General features: G+C 50.2%; 1 protein-coding gene across 36 annotated transcripts in view; it reads left to right on the forward strand.

The window, feature by feature from the left end:
* Nucleotides 1–17809, forward strand: part of PCBP3 (poly(rC) binding protein 3) — a 62093-nt gene that overhangs the window by 42963 nt on the left and 1321 nt on the right. For 15 of the 36 annotated variants that reach the window (XM_054069648.1, XM_054069652.1, XM_054069647.1 and 12 more), the window contains 4 exons: nucleotides 2100–2178; nucleotides 2943–3002; nucleotides 5919–5971; nucleotides 8863–9032. In XM_054069648.1, the coding sequence (XP_053925623.1) occupies nucleotides 2100–2178; nucleotides 2943–3002; nucleotides 5919–5971; nucleotides 8863–9032 (362 nt within the window). Of the gene's footprint in view, nucleotides 1–2099; nucleotides 2179–2942; nucleotides 3003–5918; nucleotides 5972–8862; nucleotides 9033–10796; nucleotides 17806–17809 lie in introns of those variants that run through there. The other 21 variants (XM_054069641.1, XM_054069646.1, XM_054069659.1 and 18 more) reach the window with 9 other exon arrangements.

Genomic DNA, 17809 nt, shown 5'->3' on the forward strand with positions numbered 1-17809 from the left:
GACAGGGGTGTTTGGGAGTGAAGTAAATTACCAGCACGGGAAGGCTCCCAAACCGGGGCATTCCTAGGTACACAGCAGGCTGGCAGCCAAGGAGATTTAACCCTGCATTGCTGTGGATTCTTGTGATGCTCGGTGTGGCTGTACACTGGTCCCAGCACTCCTGTCCTGTCCTTTCCCATGCCTCCCAACAGTGCTGGTGGGGGAACTCCTCTCTGCTGTGCAGGGAAAACCAGAGTTTGAAGAAATGCTCACAGGATTTTGCTATCAGCTTTTACCAGAAGCAGAAGAGGAGGTGTTTCATGGGCTCCAGATGGAAAGAGGTGAACACCACAAGTGTTCACATAGCAGCTTTCGCTTTAACACTGACAAAGCCATCCTCTCCTCTAGCAGGCTTTCTTGTTTCTGTGATTATGGATATTTGGTAAATACCACTATCCAAACTATGGCTTAAAAATATTCTAAATCAGTACTAGAAAGGATTTTGGTGTTTTCCCCATCGGGCAAAGTGGGATGCCTGCCCCTGGACACAGCTGGAGGCTGGGGGGCTCTGAGGGGAAAAGAGAGGTTTCATCTGGAGTTCTGCCCATGGCACTGCTTTCAACAAGGAACTCTGCAAACAGGGCTTACCTGGGTTGAATTTGGTAGGAAACAGGAAGGTTCTTAAATTAAAAAGCAGCAAATGCTGATGTCCTGCTGCCTGCTGGAGCAGCAGCACACTTGGTCCTATCTAGAGCTGTCTGTGCTTCAGCAGGAACCCATGGTAGTGCACCTTTGGATTACTTTCTGTGCTGCACAGAGAGAGACGTGCATGTGCCTCTTCTCGTACTGTGGTGGATCTCTCCCTTTAGCCGGCAGAGGGTGGAAGTCCAGATGCCTCTGACAGGCAGGGCTCCCTCAGGCACCTCTCCGCGGACTTCAGGTGTATCCCCTCCCTGCTGCCTCCCTCCAGTATCTCTCCTGGTGTGCTCAGCCCTCTGGGTCTGCTCTCTCCAGCGCTTCTCCCTCACTGCTGCTGGCCAGACCTCCCCGCACTCCCTTCCCGCTGCAGGAGCAAGGAGGTTTTTGAGTATTGTTTCCCCCAAAATGTGTCAATCATAACTCTTGCCTCTCCCTCACTAGGGAGGGGACGGGTGCAAGGAGCAGCTTGCATTTGGAGGATGCCGGGATCCTGGCAACCCTCTGTGCACCTGTGAAATTGCCGAGTGGGAGGTGATAAAAACCTTCCCTCCTGCTCACTGCTAGACTTCAGCCCAGTTTGTTTTGTTTTGTTTTGTTTTGTTATTTGTTTTATTTTTTTTTAATTTGGAGCAGTGAAACAGAGCACAAAATGTATTCCAAACAAACTCATCTCTACGCAACCACTTCCTGATGGGGCACGAAAAACCTACCTGGCACAACAAGGGATGCAAGGATCTGAAATACCTACTGGTGATGGCTGAAGCCCATATTTCCCCATGCTGCTAAGAGGCTTGCACTTCTAATGAGCTGTGGTTAAAAGCTGAAGTTTGTCCATCTCCCAGAGGTGTTTCCCATCGGAGGTGAAGCACAAGATTGTTTGCTGCATGGCAGGTGATCATGATGCAGCTCCAGCAGCAAAAAGAGGGTCTTTCTGGCTGCTGGCACATGATGGCCACCATCCTGGCGGTGCCTTTGAGATTGCTTCTCTGCTCTAAAGCTACTCTGAAGCGAGCAGCAGCCTCTGGTCGCATGTTGCAAAGCCTGGGAGGGGAAGGCATTGGCTGGAAGCACTGTTGGCAGCAGCCTTGCTGCTGCTGCAGCATCCGGCTGTGCGCTCGTGGTGAAGGAGCTGAACTGTTTGATGAGGAGCAGGAATTAAGAATGGGCTTCTTGCTGGTATCGTACTTCAGACCCTGATCAAGCACTTCTGCAAAAGATTTGAGCTTTATTGCATTTTACCCAGGCCAAGTCCTTCTGCTAATGTTTTTGCCATGTCTCACCATGGCTTCCTGGTTTGATTTTTTTTTTGTTTTATTTTCTTTATTTTTCTTCCGTTATTATTTTGTTCTTGATTTTCGGTGTGACTTGTTGTACTCTATGACAATAACCTTCTTAGCTCTAATGTCCCTCCTACCCCTCAGCAGTTGACCAAGCTCCACCAGTTGGCTATGCAGCAAACCCCCTTTACTCCCCTTGGACAGACCACCCCCGCTTTCCCTGGTACGTACCCACTCGCCCTTTCTAGATATCCTTCTCTTCTTACCTGTAGAGTTTCTCTCTCTTTCTAAACCTATGCTGTTTAATGGAAAAAAGCAGGGCAAGTAGAACTGAAGTTGCAGTGTTCATGGGGAAAGGAGACTAGACAGATGTTTGGGGGTTACAGTCCTCAGGGGCGAGCTCTCAGCCATTAACTGTGCACGCCTGGGCTGCTCCTGCAAAGCCACGCTTAACTTGCTCCCAGCTTTGCTGGCTTTCCTAGCAGAAGCAATGAGCGTCAGTCTGCCATCCTTCCCCACCCGGAGGAGGTAGCATCCCCCACCATGTGCTGATCCAGACCCCGGTGGGACAGCTCCACTTTCTCAGGGGGAATGGCTCAATGCCAGATGGGGATGCTGCTGTGGTGTCTGTGAGGAGCGGTGCCGAGCCGGGGAGGATGGCATCCCCACGCCAGGGAGAGTGATAGGAAGGAGCCATAGCCATAGGGAGCCACGTTGGCAGCAGGACAGCCAGGCATGGCATGGCTCAGCAGCCCTGTCCCCAAAGCTGGCATGCCAGTTAATGCATTTCGCAGTGATCTGGGAAGCAGATAAAATGCAGGGGATGGTGATACTTAAAGTACCTTTGCTTACTTGGTGGTCAAAGTGCTGGATGGAAATGACTTTTCTGACAGTATGTTCATCATATTTTGAGCTTCCTAGATGAAGTGACATTGCTTATCTCCTCGAAGGCAAAAGCATTAAATCTGTTTCTTCTTTGCTCTTCAGGAGAAAAGCTGCCCTTACATTCCTCCGAAGAAGCTCAAAATCTGATGGGCCAATCATCAGGTAAAACACAAAGCTACAGGGAAATAAGGAGGCTTTGGTTGAAATATGTTTCTTAAATAGGACTGTGCCATTGTGGTTGTGCTCCTAGATAAATTGTGGTATTTGTTGGGAACACGGCAAGTTTTCTTGGTGGACAGGGAGAGACTGGGCAGCACTGTGCCTGCCATTCTCCTTTGTACAGCATATCAAAAGAAAAGTGCCTGGAGTTTTTTTTTTGGTTTTTTTTTTTTTTGATGTTTGCGTGTAACTACAATCTGTGTAATGGAAAGACATCAGAGCCATCGCCTTTATTCTTTCATTTAATTTTGCATAAACTTTGCTCAGAAACAGGAGAAAAATGCCTGTGAGGACAGAAATAAGACACAGTTCTAGCCATCTCTAAGCCATTCAGGGTGAGCTGCATTTTTAATGGGGTGGGACCCTTTAATGGGACAGGACCCTGAGGAGCAAAAGCATGGCTGCAATCTTGGAAAAATTTGATGTCAAATGTCCCGCACATTCACCCATATGTGCCAAATGTGCTTATCTTTTATAACCTACCATTGCTTAGAGGAGTTATCCTGAGACCTGGAGACTCATAGACGACGTGAGCCAGATCTCCCAGGTCTACCTGGGGCACACACATGCTCTGCGGCCGGTGGGGGTACATCGCATGCATGCCTCAAAATAGATTTCATCATACCAACCTGTGCAGCCTTGTTTTCTGCATGCCCTGCTTTGCCCTTTGCAATTACCTGAGGTACTAATCCTGCCCTGCCCCCACCTCCCATTACAGCTGTTGGGGCTGCATGTGCCTATCAGGGAGGGAAGATCTGGTATGCTAAAATAAGCAATCTCTGGGTAATGGGGAAGGATATGGCCATTCCTCAATGGCTGTTGTGATGCAGGGATGGTGCAGTACCATGGCACCACATGCCCCAGGGGCTTTCAGCAGCACCCATGCCACCTGAATCTGAGCAGCCCTGCTTGCATTTCCAAAGACCCCTGGGTGCCTTTGTGCTGCTCTGAGCCCATCTCCGGTGTGGTGGTCCCTTCAGAAGACATTTTCTGCCGTGACCATACTTCTGTCAATCTGAGCCTTGCATCGCATGGCCGAGAGATGGGGACACCTTCACCCTGGGGGATGAGTCTTTGTGTTAGATGCAGTCCATTTGCCCCTAGACCATGAGGAGTCTTGATGTGAAAGACAGTCCAGAGCTAGTGAAATGTCTGTTCCAGCACAACACGCTATAAAGTCAGTGTTGAGCATTGCACACTGTGTAAAACCTGGACAGGAGCTGTTCTGGGCAGTTTTTGGCATTAGTACACTTGGCAGGGGTGAAGAAGGGTATAGAGTTGCTGAGTGGAGGATTTGCATCCCCATTCCCTTCCTTTATGTGTGCCCTCAAGAGAAAAACATGATAGAGAGACCTCCTGCAAGCGGGTGCCTGTGTGGTGTACCCAGGCATTGTGGCTCTGTAGGCGAGGTGCAACTGCATTTGGGAAAAGGCAGGAATAATGCAAAAGCAAGTAGAAGATAACTGATATTCTGCTCTATAGGGGTGATGCTCAAATGGGATTGCAATGTGAGGCTTCATTTTAGTAGTGTAGAAGTCTTGCTTGCTACCCAGGCAGACAACAGTTCAGACCTGCTGGGGTTTAAAATCTGGGTAACTTGCTGGCAAGAATGGATGGGAGCTCGTCTTCTGTGTGCAAAGGGCCTTGATGGAAGTGCAGGCCAGCAAAACTTGGTTATAGCTTGGAGGAGTTGCTCAGCATGGTTAAGCAGCAGTGCCATGCAGCACGAGGGAGCCGTGCTGGAATTTAATGCTGCTGTTGTCTTGTGCTGTAGCAGCCCAGCACTTCCAGTCTCCTTGTGCTTCTTTCTCTGCATAAGTGTCTTGGACTCTTGCACCTACTGCACTTAAAAGCCTTCCTCAGTAGTTCATATCATATGGATAACGTTTTTTTTGAGGTTACTGCAAATTCCTGTTAGCTACCAGACAGCTTCAGTCTTTTAGGTTTGACACAGGACATCCCTGCTTCAGTATTGAGGTGATCTAATATGGCAAATTGTGGGAGAGGCAGGCTTTGACCCGACCTAGGAGCATGATGGTATCGTGTCCTCTTCCCTTTGGAGCTGCAGACACAGGGGAGCTGCCTGGCTCCATCCTTTCCCATTATGGAGGAGAATTTCCTCCCTGGCGCAGGAGAGGCTGGGAGGAAGCACATTGCTGCCTTTGCTCCTTGCCATGTAGTTTTGTAGGGAAGCGGGCTCTCAATGGCCATACTGCGTGCCAGGCTTTCCCTTGGAAGTGAAAGGCACCATTGGTCTCGGCTCTAACTAGCACGTATGTTTTAGCAATCTGGCTTAAATTCAGCTTGCTGAATTCAGCTGTGGGGCTGTAACCTGAAAATCATCCCCCACCCCGAAAGCAGTTTTGGGGCACCAAGCTGCTGTTTCAACCAAGCAGCTCTGCGCTGCTGTGTCCAGAGAGTGCTGCAGGGGAGCATGGACAACCCTCCCACTAGCAAGCCCTCCACCTCTAGGACTGGGTTTCTCAGCTGCTGTGTTGAGGAAGGCTTTGTGGGAAAGTGCTTTTCCCACCTGTCTGTGGCGATGCTGCAACCCTGCGCTGTAACATACCCTCCTCTGAAGCCATTCCCGGTGGGAGGATGGAGGATGGGAAGCGAGGCACTCATGGCACAGCACCTGCAAGGCCAGCTGAAGGAATGCAGGGGAAGGTGGCATCCAGCTCCAGAAGAGTCAGGTAGCAACCGTCTTCTTCCTCCTTGTACCAGAGTGTGTGATCCCCTTCCCCTCCCAGCCCCTGGAACAGGACGCAGCCTTTGCAGTGTTGACTGTTGCGGGAAAGCAGCGGAGCTCCACCGCGCTGCTTCTGCAAGCTATAACCATTTTCCCTTGCATATGCCCAGGTTTGGATGCCAGTCCCCCGGCCAGTACTCATGAACTCACCATTCCCAATGATGTAAGTAAATCCAAGTGCTTCCTTGGTCTGTCTGTGTGTGTGTACACATATATATATGTATGTCTGTGTATTTATATATATATATATAAAAGCTTCAGGCATATGAATTTGTTAAATATGTTCAGAGATGCCCCTCCACCAGGTTCACCCATGCCATGTTGCAGTCTGTTGGGGATCAACCTGCAACATAAAGTGCCTGCTGGACTTTACCCTGTTGGTAGCTTTTCTAGGTACAATACTTCTCAGTGTTCCTTTTCCCTTTCAAGTGAACTCAGCGCTCATGAAACACACCCAGTGGACAGCACTGGGAAGGGGAGAGAGCTCCTGAGCCAGCCTTGATTAAACTATGGTTGCTTAATCTAGCACTGGCAGATTGGGATGATGTTTCCACTCAAGTGTTAGTTACTGGGGGGAGAGGGGATTGAAGAAAAGGTAAGTAAATAGCGTTTCTGATGCCACAAAGTGCCACACAAGCATCTGAAGGATGATGTGTCTCGTCTTAGTACTGGTGGCAGTCAGCTTTTGAGTCTTACAGACAGAGGCATTGGGTGCGACTGGGATATTTTCTGGAAGGAGGCTGGAATCATGCTGGATGAGCGTGGAGCGAGGAGGGTGCTCGGGGATGCTCAGGTGTGAGGAGGTGGGATGGAGAGCCTAGCACAGCTGGTACCTGGATCCAAGAGTCTCACTTGCTTCTGGACTGGCCTACCAGTTTTAATGAGTTGATAACCAGACCACGCTCAAATCAGGATCAAGGCAAGCAGGGGGGTGACTCGCAGTCTCTGTCTCCATCTCTATCGCTTACAAATGCTTTCAAGCCCATCCTCATTAGGAGTTTCTGGACTGGGTCTGGGGGCTGTTGCCAATTCTTCCAGCTGTTCACCAATGCATGGCAGCACAAGGGAAGGACAGTGAATCTGCTTGAGCTGCTGGGCACCTCTGCTCCTCGAGGACACTTGAGAGGCCTCCTTCCGCCCTAGAGATGCAGTAGTGAAACAGCTTCTGAGCATCTGCCGACTGAAACCCTCAGAGAAGCCCATGGGAGATGGCAGCAGGGCTGATCCTGGGTCTGCTTCTGTCCATCCAGAGAGGAGTCCCCTCCAGGAGGCTGTGGGGAGCTCAGCAAGCATTCCTGAGGTTGCAAAAGCCGCGTCTGTTGAGCATCAGGGACTGTAGCCCTGGCAGCAGGGAGGGCATCCTCAGGAATATCAATTGACCCCTTGCAAAAGGGCCCACATGGGAGGCAAGGATGCCAGAGGACCTTCCACAGGACCCAGGAGCACTCAGAGCATTCACTAGCCAGAAGACCAGCTCTCATCAGACCTGCGCAGTGTTAAATGTGATCACTTGCATCTTTCTGCCTGCTGAAAAATGCCGCCTTAGCTCTGCCTCCTGTTGTTTTGAGGGCTTCTAAACACTCTCTGCCACCTTCCCTTGAAGCAGATGGCAGGTTTCAGTTTCATAAAGCAAAGGATTTACGGGTGTGTTTTAGTGGTGTAGATGAGCTTGGTGTTGCACTGCAGTTCAAGAAAGTCTGATGATAATCCATCTTGCTGTTCCTCTGACTATCCATGAGAAACTTGGTTGCTGTTCAGCTTGGATGCTGCTGAACATCTCTCTAAATAGTTTGGCTCCTCAGATCTCCCCAGCGGGTTCCCTGTCCATAAGGGATTTTCATTTGCTGAAGCATCTCTCAGTTTCTTCTGGGTCATGAAGAGCAGGATGGGCAAGTTTTGGGTTGAACATCACGCTGCAGCCCCTGAAATAGTTAATACCCTTCCAGCACTGCAGTGGAGTGTATATTTGGGTCCATAGGGAACAAATCACTAAGGTAGTCCTATGGTCTGACAAAAGAACTGGTGAACATTTGGAGGAGTAGTTGTCTCCAGTTCTTCAGTGACAGAAATCCAGTAGCTGCCAAGATGAATGTCCCGCATATAAAATTCCCAGGTGCAAACTTGGAAAGGAGCTCAAATGCTAATGGGCGAGAAAGGTGTGCAGAAACACCTCATGCCTTTGTTGGCAAAGCTGGTCATCTCTCGCTATGTGTTAGCAAGTTGCGGAGGAGCCTCAGGGAACCGTGGTTTAATGCACAAATGAGCAAGAGCAAAGATAAGACCGTTGAAGAAAGTCAAGCCATTGAGAACCATCGAGGAAATGCAAGAGATGGGCATTTGAGGAAATACAAACTTTCAGCTGGTTCTAATTTTTTCACAAGAGTGTGAAAGACAAGTTTTCATATAAGATTCTCCTCTTCTGTGAGTGCCACTGCCACGTGATGCTCTCCGGTCGATGGTGTGCATGCCTGCGAACCTTTGCATTGCACTGAAAGAGCTGAAGGGGGTAACAGAGCCAACAAGGCTGGCCCAGCAGGATAGAAGTGTGGGATGGGGTGAGCAGTGTGAAGCTATCAATGGTGTGTGGCTGCACCAGCTGATGAGGCGTCCCTTGTGGCTGGGCTGTCCCCAGGGCAAGGGGCAGGCTGGTTTTCTTCTAGTGAAGCATCAACTATAGCCGCCTTCAGGCTTACTGTGCCTGGCAAGGGAATAAGCACAGAGCACACGCTGCAAGGTGACTTATTGTCATCTTTGCAAAGCTACTGAAATGAGCCCAGTGTAACAGCTCACCATTCTTGAAGTCCTCGGAGATGCTGGGCATTGTGTACAGATAATTGAAATTGTCCCCTAGAGGAGCTGAGCAGAGCAGGCTGCTGGATGTGTCCTGGAAGGACCATGCTGTCCCTCTCCTGTTTTCATGAGCATTAAGGTCACTCACGCCCCAGGGCAGAGGGAGGAAGGCTTCTGGCCTGTGCCACGTGGTTGTGCTTGCATCCTGCCAGTGGCTGCCAAAGCTGTCGCTTTTCAGACGTTCCCTCCATGCTTTTTTTCTAGCTAATAGGCTGCATAATCGGACGCCAAGGGACCAAAATCAATGAAATTCGGCAGATGTCGGGAGCACAGATCAAAATCGCTAATGCCACGGAAGGGTCATCGGAGCGCCAAATTACCATCACAGGAACCCCTGCAAACATCAGCCTCGCGCAGTACCTCATCAACGCCAGGTGAGACTCCCCTGCCACCTGCTGCCACCTCCCACCACGGCTGAACCCATCCTGCTGGCATGGTGGGAGCAGCGCTCGCTCCCAGCACGGCAAGCCAGGAGGGGCTTCCTGAGGCCAACTGGGATGATGGTGGCTTGCTGAGACCTCTGAGTGAGGACCAGACGTCACCAGTGGGATCTCTTGCCCCGCTGGTGCTTTGGCTGGAAAATGGGAGCCACTTTACTGCCAGCAGAGCAGCCGCGGGTTGTGCTGGTCGCCTGCCCTCCCACCACCCTTGTTCGAGGATTTTGCTCGTGGGTGGGCAAAATCACTGCCGTCTTTCCCTGTGCACAAGGCAGGAGACAGGGATGGGGACGGACCTGAGCCAGTGGTGGGGAGGCATCACTTGGGACCTGCTCACTGGGATCCCAGCGTCGCATACTGCTGCCTCAGAGCCTCTTCCATGTGCTTCCAAGCCTCCCGAAGGCTTTTCTCCATCCAATGAAAATAATCAGTCCAATAAACACAAGACATGGGAACGGCCTAATTGCTTCCTTTTCATGCTGAAAAGCTTGGTGCAACAGGACTTTGCAGGGGCCGAACAGTCCTGACACTGTCTCTGGCTGGGGGCAATGCTTCCTGTGCCGTGGGGCACCAGGGATCCGGCAAGGGGAGTGTGTAGGGGAGGCATATCTGGAGAGCAGCAGGGGACCAGTTCTGTGCTGATGGTGAGCCATCACTGGGGTGCTCACACTGACCTCTTTGCCTGCGCCTACGGACTTGTGGATGGGGAGTTTAGGGGAAGATGTGTCCTTTCACTGGCTTTGTGCCCTCCTGGTGCAGCTGTGCAAGCTGAGACCATCTGCCTGTCCCTGCCCTCCACTGCAGGCAGAGTTGGTGCCACACCAACCCATGATGTGAGTGGCTGTGGGATGCTGCTGACAGGGTCCCAAGACTGAGGAGCTGCTGGCAGCAACTCTGACATTTGTTGGGGTGTGGAGTGGGAGCTCCAGTGAGGTCTGTATGTGATTCCTTCTCCTTGCACCCAACCTACCTCAGCCCCAACCTGCAACAGACCTCCACCATCCCATCCTGCCCTGCTGTCCTGCTGCCCACACCTATGTCTACAACTGCTCAGGAGTGGGATGGGGCTGGCCCCGCACCCGTGGGCATGGCCGAGTGGCTTTCCCTACAGCTCCTTGCCAGTCCTCCCCACCTCTTGAGACAAGAGAGGGAAAGAAAAGAAAAACGAGTGGCTTTTCATTACTGGAAAGGGCTGGGTGAGCTGCAACCTGTGCTGTGGTGGAGGCAGAGATGACCTGATGAGGGGCACAATAAGGCAAACTCAGCCTCTCCCATAGCTTTGAAAACTAGAACAAAAGGAATAAGCTGGGGGAGCTGGGGCAGCTGCCTGTCCTTCGTGGGAGAGTTGCTGGTTGAAGTGAAGCTGTGTGCTGAGATGTCTCCTGCCAGCACCCCTGGTGGGTGGCACCTCTGCCACAGTGCAGTGCCCAGGACAGGCATTACCTGGCAGCAGCGAGGAGAGGGCAAGGCACCCAGTCTTTGTGCTGGCTCTGTGCTCCAGCCCTGCCACGCTTGCCACAGAGACCTCCAAGCCCCATGCGCTCAAGCCACCCAGTGATGCTCTGCCCCCTGTCTGAATGGGGTGTAGGTGAGAGGAGGAGTGCTGCCCCACAGGGTCTTCGTTTTCTTTTCTGCTCCAGATATTAAGCGCTTGTTTTTGTCTCCCCCCTCCACCCCTCTCTCTGCCCCTGTCTATTCTAGGCTGACGTCTGAGGTCACTGGAATGGGCGCACTCTAATTTCCACCCACCATCCTCCACTCCGCACCACCTGACCCTCTCCAGCCACCGGCACTCCACCCAGCCTGTACTGCCTGTACATTTACCGTCTTCCCTTTGCCTCCACAGATACTCTTTTCTTTACTAACGAATATATATATATATATATATAAATACACATGCATATGCACACACTGGAAGGTTTCTTTATGAGCTCCTTACTGTGCTCCCGAGGCTGCTCCTAATCTCTTTGGTTCTGGTCCTTGTTTACAGCGTACGGTGTTATTACTTCATCTGCTTTTTGGGGGATGGGGAGGGGGGGGTTGTTTTTTTTCCACTGGTGAGACTTCAGAAGATGATGGGGCCTCTAGTGTTGGTCTAGCGTAGCTACTTATACGTTTGAGTTGACGTTGGCGGTACTTGCTGTAGCCTATGGACGTGTGACGCCACTCAGAGCTGTGCGTGCTTCAGAGTATTTACTTTTCTCACCCTTCTTCCTTTGAGGCTCCCTCTTTGTTTGCTTTGCTTGTCCTGGCTCACCTTTGTGACCTTGCATCCCTTCCCTCTGGGTAAGGAGTTAGTTTTCGCCCCAAGTTATTTGGGAAGCAGAGTGTGCGGGAGCCAAGCCAATGCACACGCATGGGTTCACCCGCAGACTTCTGTCTTTGCAACATGGCAGGGTCCAGACAAGCTATTTTTCATGCTAAGCAAAGGGGATCTCACACACATACACACCAATGGTTCTCTTTTTTTGACTAACGAGTAACTAGAAGTGGGAAGAATTCAGCTGTATGGGATTCACACCCCCAGGGGCCTTTGAAAGCACTCTTGACAATCATCATGAGCAAAACCTTTGAACGATAGCTCAGGAAGCTCTGTGAGCCGGCTGTGTTTGTCGTTGTTTGTGTTCAATAAATGTCTGTGCAGCTCTGCTACTGATGGGCTCCGACTGTTCTTCTCCTGGGTTACCCTGTCATCTCCAGCCTCATCCTTCCTTTTGCATCCTTCCACACCTTTTTAGCTGCTTGTAGGGAATGTTGGGGTTGTATAAAAACCCTTCATCATCATCATCATCATCATCATCATCATCATCATCATCATCATATTTTATTTAGAGAAGGTCCTCACTAGTGATGCAATTCCTGAGTAATTCTAGGCTTTCTTTTTTTGAAGGGGAGGGTGTTTGGCTTGCACAATGCTTTGGCTTTCCCTAAAGTTAATTTACTTGTTATAGTATGACAACAAATATTTGTCACTGCTCCCTTGTCTGGACAGATCTGCCATGTCTGTGCCCCAAGCCCTTCCCTGGGACCATGCCTTCTGCTTCCAGGCTTTACTTCTCTCTCCTCCTGCTCAAGTGAGGAAACATATATTTTCCATCAGTTAATTTCCTACTGTACAAAATGTATGGTATGCATTTTTCCTGTATTGCAAACGAGGGGATCATGATACACCATGTCCTCAGGCATAGAAAACCGTCAAACAATACCTTTTTGTACCATACCATGGGAAATATATTGTTTTTCCAGGTAAGCCCTGAACCTTCATGGCCTTTCCCTCTCTTCCTCCTCCAGTGTCAGCAAGTATCACTGGCAGCCTTTTCTTGCCAAGATACTGGACCACTTCTCCTATCACCAGTGCTGACTGCTCAGCACTCACACAGTGCTACGGTGGGGACCCCAGGTGATAACACCACATCAGTGGAGCTAGGGATGAGCAGGGGCAATGCAGCTGCTCAGCAGCTGCCACGGATGATAGAATGGCTCAGAGAGGGTGAAGGGAATGAACAAGGTGGCACATGCCTGCTCCCTGTGTGTATGAAGCAGCAGCATCACCTCTCCTTACAGGTCCATTCCCCCAGGCCAGGAGCCCACTGCTGGCAAAGCTCCAGAAAAGTGGAGGTGGCTGCCAGCCCCTGCTGCTGAGCATCAATGATTCACTCATCCTAGCTGTTCTAAAACCTGTGAGTGCTCAGCTCTCTGGAGTATTTAAAGGTGCTTCCAGCTACTTCATAAGGTGTTTTGCTGCCCATTCCTAACCTCACACTCTGCTTACCCTGGCAATTTCGATTCAGCTGTGCCTTTCATCCTGTCCAACATCTGAAAATGCTCGAGTATCTTATTCCCCATCCGGGGGGCACAGGTGCTTTGGACTGTGCTACGAGGGCTCAGGTGAAGCTGGTAACCTCCCCCTGGGAGGGGCAGCAGCCTCCCTTGTATTTGTGCTGATGCTGGTCTAGTTCAAGTATTTTCCCTGTTGAAAGAACGTAATACCTTTGTGTAAAATCCAGCATGAAGATAAACACTTGTCAGCATGCCAGAGCCACCACAGTGGCCTGGGCTGTGAGCCGTGGCACATATCAGCCAGCAGAAGCTCCACATCCCACTGCCACCCCTCTCAAGCAGAGCGACATGGAGTGATGTTCTCCTCAGAGCAGTAGCACACGGAGGGAACCAACCCATCCTGCTGTGGCTTGGCTCTCCCATGGGGTGTAGGACAAGCTGGAGGATACGCAGATCCTGTTAAGTGATGGAGGCACATGGAAAGCAACTAAGGCGCACAGCAGGAGCAGTCTGCCTCTTCTTGCACTGCTTTCTTGGCACATGGGAGGACTGTTAAGCTATGGCACACAGGGCACAGTTAAAAATCATCAGCAGCATCATGTTGCTCAAGACAGGGAAATCCATCATGAGCCACTGCATTTCTAGGGTTTGTACATCTGTCAGGCACTTATGCCCTGAGGAAAGTATGATACCTTAATGGCATGCTAATTACAATGAATGTGAAAATGGCTTTGCATGTGGACCTCCGGTTTCTGCAGATCGTGACCGCCCTGAATTTCTTTGCTCTGTGTGCTGTGCTCTCCGTGCTATTCCCCACCTCCACGGAGACAGTGCTGCCCAAAATAGCAAGTGCCAGATTGGGTCTGCCAGATGCAACTGAGCTCAGAGGCTATGAAAGAGGAGGAGACTGCAGGCAGCAATATGTCTACACCCATCCCCATGCCGGCGAACCCGCAGATAACATCCCCCTCTGGGTCCTGTCCCTGTCTCAGCCCCCTGTGATACATCCATCACCCAGTGAGACTGTGGCTGCTGGAAGAGCCACCGCAGGAATTGACAGTGGACAAGAGGAGGTTGGATATGAGCATCGCTCTGGCGTCAGGCAGATGTCTGAGCTCTCTTGTTCAGCTGTAGCTGCAGCAGGACCTGGGCTCATTGGAGCACTCTGGGAACAGTGCACAGGGCCAGGATGAGACAAGGGATGGTCCCAGCGGTGGTGGCCACCTTACAGGAGTGCTGAATCTTTGCAGCTCTGCGTGAAGCAGCACGAGTGTCTTGTAGATCTTCCATCACCTTCCAGCACTACTTGGGATATGGTTTTTAAGGACTGTTGCTGAAATTTGCTGTCCTGGAGGTCAGAACATTGGGCTGGGTTTTGCCTTCTCCCTGTGGCTTCTCCCAGCTTACTTTATCCAAATGATGCGGCTTGCTTGGTCATTAAATCTCAAGGTATTTCCAAGGGTCCTGAATGGGCAAAGGACCCTCATTGTACCAAATCGGTTACAATTCTGCTTTTTACTCAAATAGAGGATGCTTTTTCGGTTTAGCTGTCTGGAGAAGATATATAACTAGCAACTCTGGCTGGGAGATACAAACTCTAGCTCCCTCCTGCAAACAAAGCTAGGGGTTTCTTAAACTAGGCATGCAAAAAATTATAAATCTATGCTGGGCCCCGACAAAGCAAATGCTTATTTGCTTCCTGTTACTCAAAAATCCCCTCCTTGGCAGAGTGAGTGATACAGCCCAGCCTGCTGCCTCTCTTCCCTGTACATGTAGATTTTAGAGGGAGCGAGTAGGAGCTTGAGCCTTTTGCTGTAGGGCTGGAGAGAGGGGAGGGCACAGTGAAGGATGTGGTCGCATGGCCAAGACATCCCTCCTTCTGCCATTACCTTTGACTTTGCAACCTCTCTTTGGGGTTCACATTTCCCAGATTATTTTGCAAATTAAAAAAAAAAGAGAGAAAGAAATGAAAATCCAGCATTATCTGGGAATGTAGCAGTTCATCCATCATCATCTGGGCTTGAATGAGGCCTCAAGAAAGAGATGTTTGCACAATTGCAGCATCTTCTAGAAACATGTTGATGACAACAATGATAACAGCATCACAAGGACTGTATCAAAGTCGGCTTTGATTTCTTTGGTGTGGCTTAAAGAGGATTTGCTATTTTCTTTGGAAGTAGCCTCAATGTTTTGCTTTTACTTGTGATATGTCTTGGGTTTGAATGTTCTATGAACTTAAAATGCTCCAGTGATGCATCCACAGAGATGCCACTGGGAAAAACGTATGCACATCTCTAGTATTGGAGTGAATATTTAATACAAGGTGAACGCTAATCAACAGAATTGCTTTAATGCATTGCTTTTCTCTCTCAAAGTAACGCATTTTATCCAGACGAAATGATTCAACATTTCTGGAAGTAACCGACTTAGTATTACTCACTCAAATGCTTTGGGAATGTGTTATTTTGTGGGAAATTGTTACTTTGGCAGGAAAGTATTGGTTTGATGCCTCTTCCTGTCCCAGAGTGTGGTGTTTCTCCTCTCCAAGGTCCTCACTCAGCTCCTTGGGCTTCAACTGAAAGTTTCCACTCCCTTTCATACCTTCCCCAGGTCATACTCCCAAAATTAATTGTCTGGAGTATTCTTATGTGCACTTTTTTTCCTAGACTCTATTTGCAAATCTAGTACATAGTTGAAAAAAATAGATTACTTCCCCTAAGGGAACGTGACTTTCACCAGGGAGACTCTTTAAATTTAATACTCTCTTTTAGTTGTAATTCATGTTTTTTCTTTCTTTTTTTTTTTTTTTTTAATGTATTCATGCTAGTCACTTTTAATTATGCCAATTTAAAGCTTATGGTCCATTAGCAAGGGTAATTTCACCCCTCCAGTGCTGGCAGAGGTAGGATTTGTGGGGGGTGGCTCTGTGCTGTGGGAAGGGTGAATCCTTAATCTCATTTTCTTCTTGGCCACAGAGGTGGGAGGATGGTGCAGGCTTGGTGCAAACCTTCTCTGACACCTTTCTCACGCCGCTTGCAGATAAGAGCCCAGCAGCCCATCTCCCCTAACCCTGGCTGGGTGCATCCCGAGGGATACCCCGGTCCCCGACCCCCAGGCTGGTCACTAGGTGTCCCCCTTGACCAGCTTTTCCAGCTCCAGGTGGGGCGTGGGCAGCCTTTGCTTGCTGGATGCTCCCAGCTTCTGCTCCATCTGCTTGCAGAAGACATGCCATCTGCTGGCTATGAGAAAGGGGTGAGTATTTGTGTCCCCTGCACCAGTGACAGTCACCAAGCAGGCGGGTGGCACTGTGTCCCACTGCCCCATCAGTGCTGGGACCTTCCTGGAAGCACCCTCGCCCATCGGGGCAAGCACACGTGGCCAGCAGCTCCCCTGGCCATGAGTGTCCCCGTGCTCTCCAGTTGTACTGGTTGTACCAAGGAATGTGGTTGGTGGCACGAAGCCCCTCTTTACGCTAGTCGGGGACTCTTTGCTCTTGCCAGCCTTGTGTTTTGCATCAGAAGGACATATTTTTGCTGGAGGGATGCTGAGGGTCTCCAGCCTCCCCTGTCAGCGCGCACAGGCAGAGAGTGCTGTGCCTCGGTTTGCAGCAGGAGTGTCTGCAGCTGGCGTGAACGCAGAGCTTGTGTTGGAATGACTTGCAGAAAGGTCATGGTCTTAATGCAATTCCTCTTCTCCCATGTTGGATGTCGTGGGGGAGCTGGAGATCTGCCAAAATGGTTATTTTTGCTTTCCTTTAAAAAAAAAAAATGCATCTGTGGATCTTAATCCACTGTGCTGTGTGTCGAGCCCCAGGTCTCCATCCAAAGGGTAACGTGGCAGTGACTTTTAGGAAGTACTGAATGTACCAGATATGCAACTCCTTTGCCTCCAGATGTGCAGCCTTTGCCTCAGCACAGCTGTCCCGCAAAGAGGAAAATGAGACACCAGATCACTCAGAAAGCATCCCCCAGATTAAATCAAGCCAAGTGTGAAACCAGGCTGGCTCTGGATTCCCACACCCCTGTTTAGGCAGTTTAACCACAGGGATGTCTTTTCCCAGAAGCGATGCTTGTGGTGCCTCCACACAAGGGGAACAAAACCAGCGTGGAGATGAGTGAGATAAAAACAAAGTGGTGGGAGGAGGCTTCGTTGCTGAGCCCCATGCTGAACTGTGGCCTGTTGCTGATTTAAAACGTTTGCTCTTTCTAGAAGGAACAGCCTTAGTCCTGAAAGGGAAAGCTGGGATGTGTGTGAGGACTTCCGTATTTGAGACACTCCTGGAGCACTGTATTCTGGTTCCCTGCAGGCAGCAACTCAGTGGCATTATTTATTCCTAGAGAAAAGCCTGTGTCCAAAAGCATTTGCATCTGGACCAGAAAGGGGACGAATGCTGCTTGGCTCTGAAACCTCGCTGGGTTTGATGCTTCAGATGGGACTCCAAGGCCTGATGCTCCAGGGAAGTGGGAATACTTGACTGGAGGGATGGAGCAGCATTACTCATGAAGTCGGGATGTGCGCATGGCTTTGGGTTGGGCTGCAACAGAAATCCAACAGGATTTCCCAGTGCAAAGGAGAGCAAGGCAGCTTCCTGAGCTGCTCACCCAAAAGCTCTCATTTAGTGGTGTGGGGATTTTTTTCATGGGATCGTTCAGGGAAGAACTCTCACCCAGACATTGCAATAACGCAACCTGCAGCTGCTGCTGCAGCTGGTGCTGTGGTTTTCTCATGGGCCATTGCTGTGTGTTGCTCACCAAAACTCTTAACAGAAGCACTGCAGAGAAACAGTGTGGTGCTCCTCACTGCCTCTAAGCAGCCGGTTAAAGCTGCGAAGCTGATACCCCAAAGAAAACACCGTCTCTGTGTTTAAAACAGATTTTCGGTTGTGTGCTATATTTTGTTTCTTGCCTTGAGTAGATTTCCCCTCCAAACATTTC

The sequence above is a fragment of the Cuculus canorus genome, chromosome 6 (assembly GCF_017976375.1).
Source record: "Cuculus canorus isolate bCucCan1 chromosome 6, bCucCan1.pri, whole genome shotgun sequence".
NCBI lineage: Eukaryota > Metazoa > Chordata > Aves > Cuculiformes > Cuculidae > Cuculus > Cuculus canorus.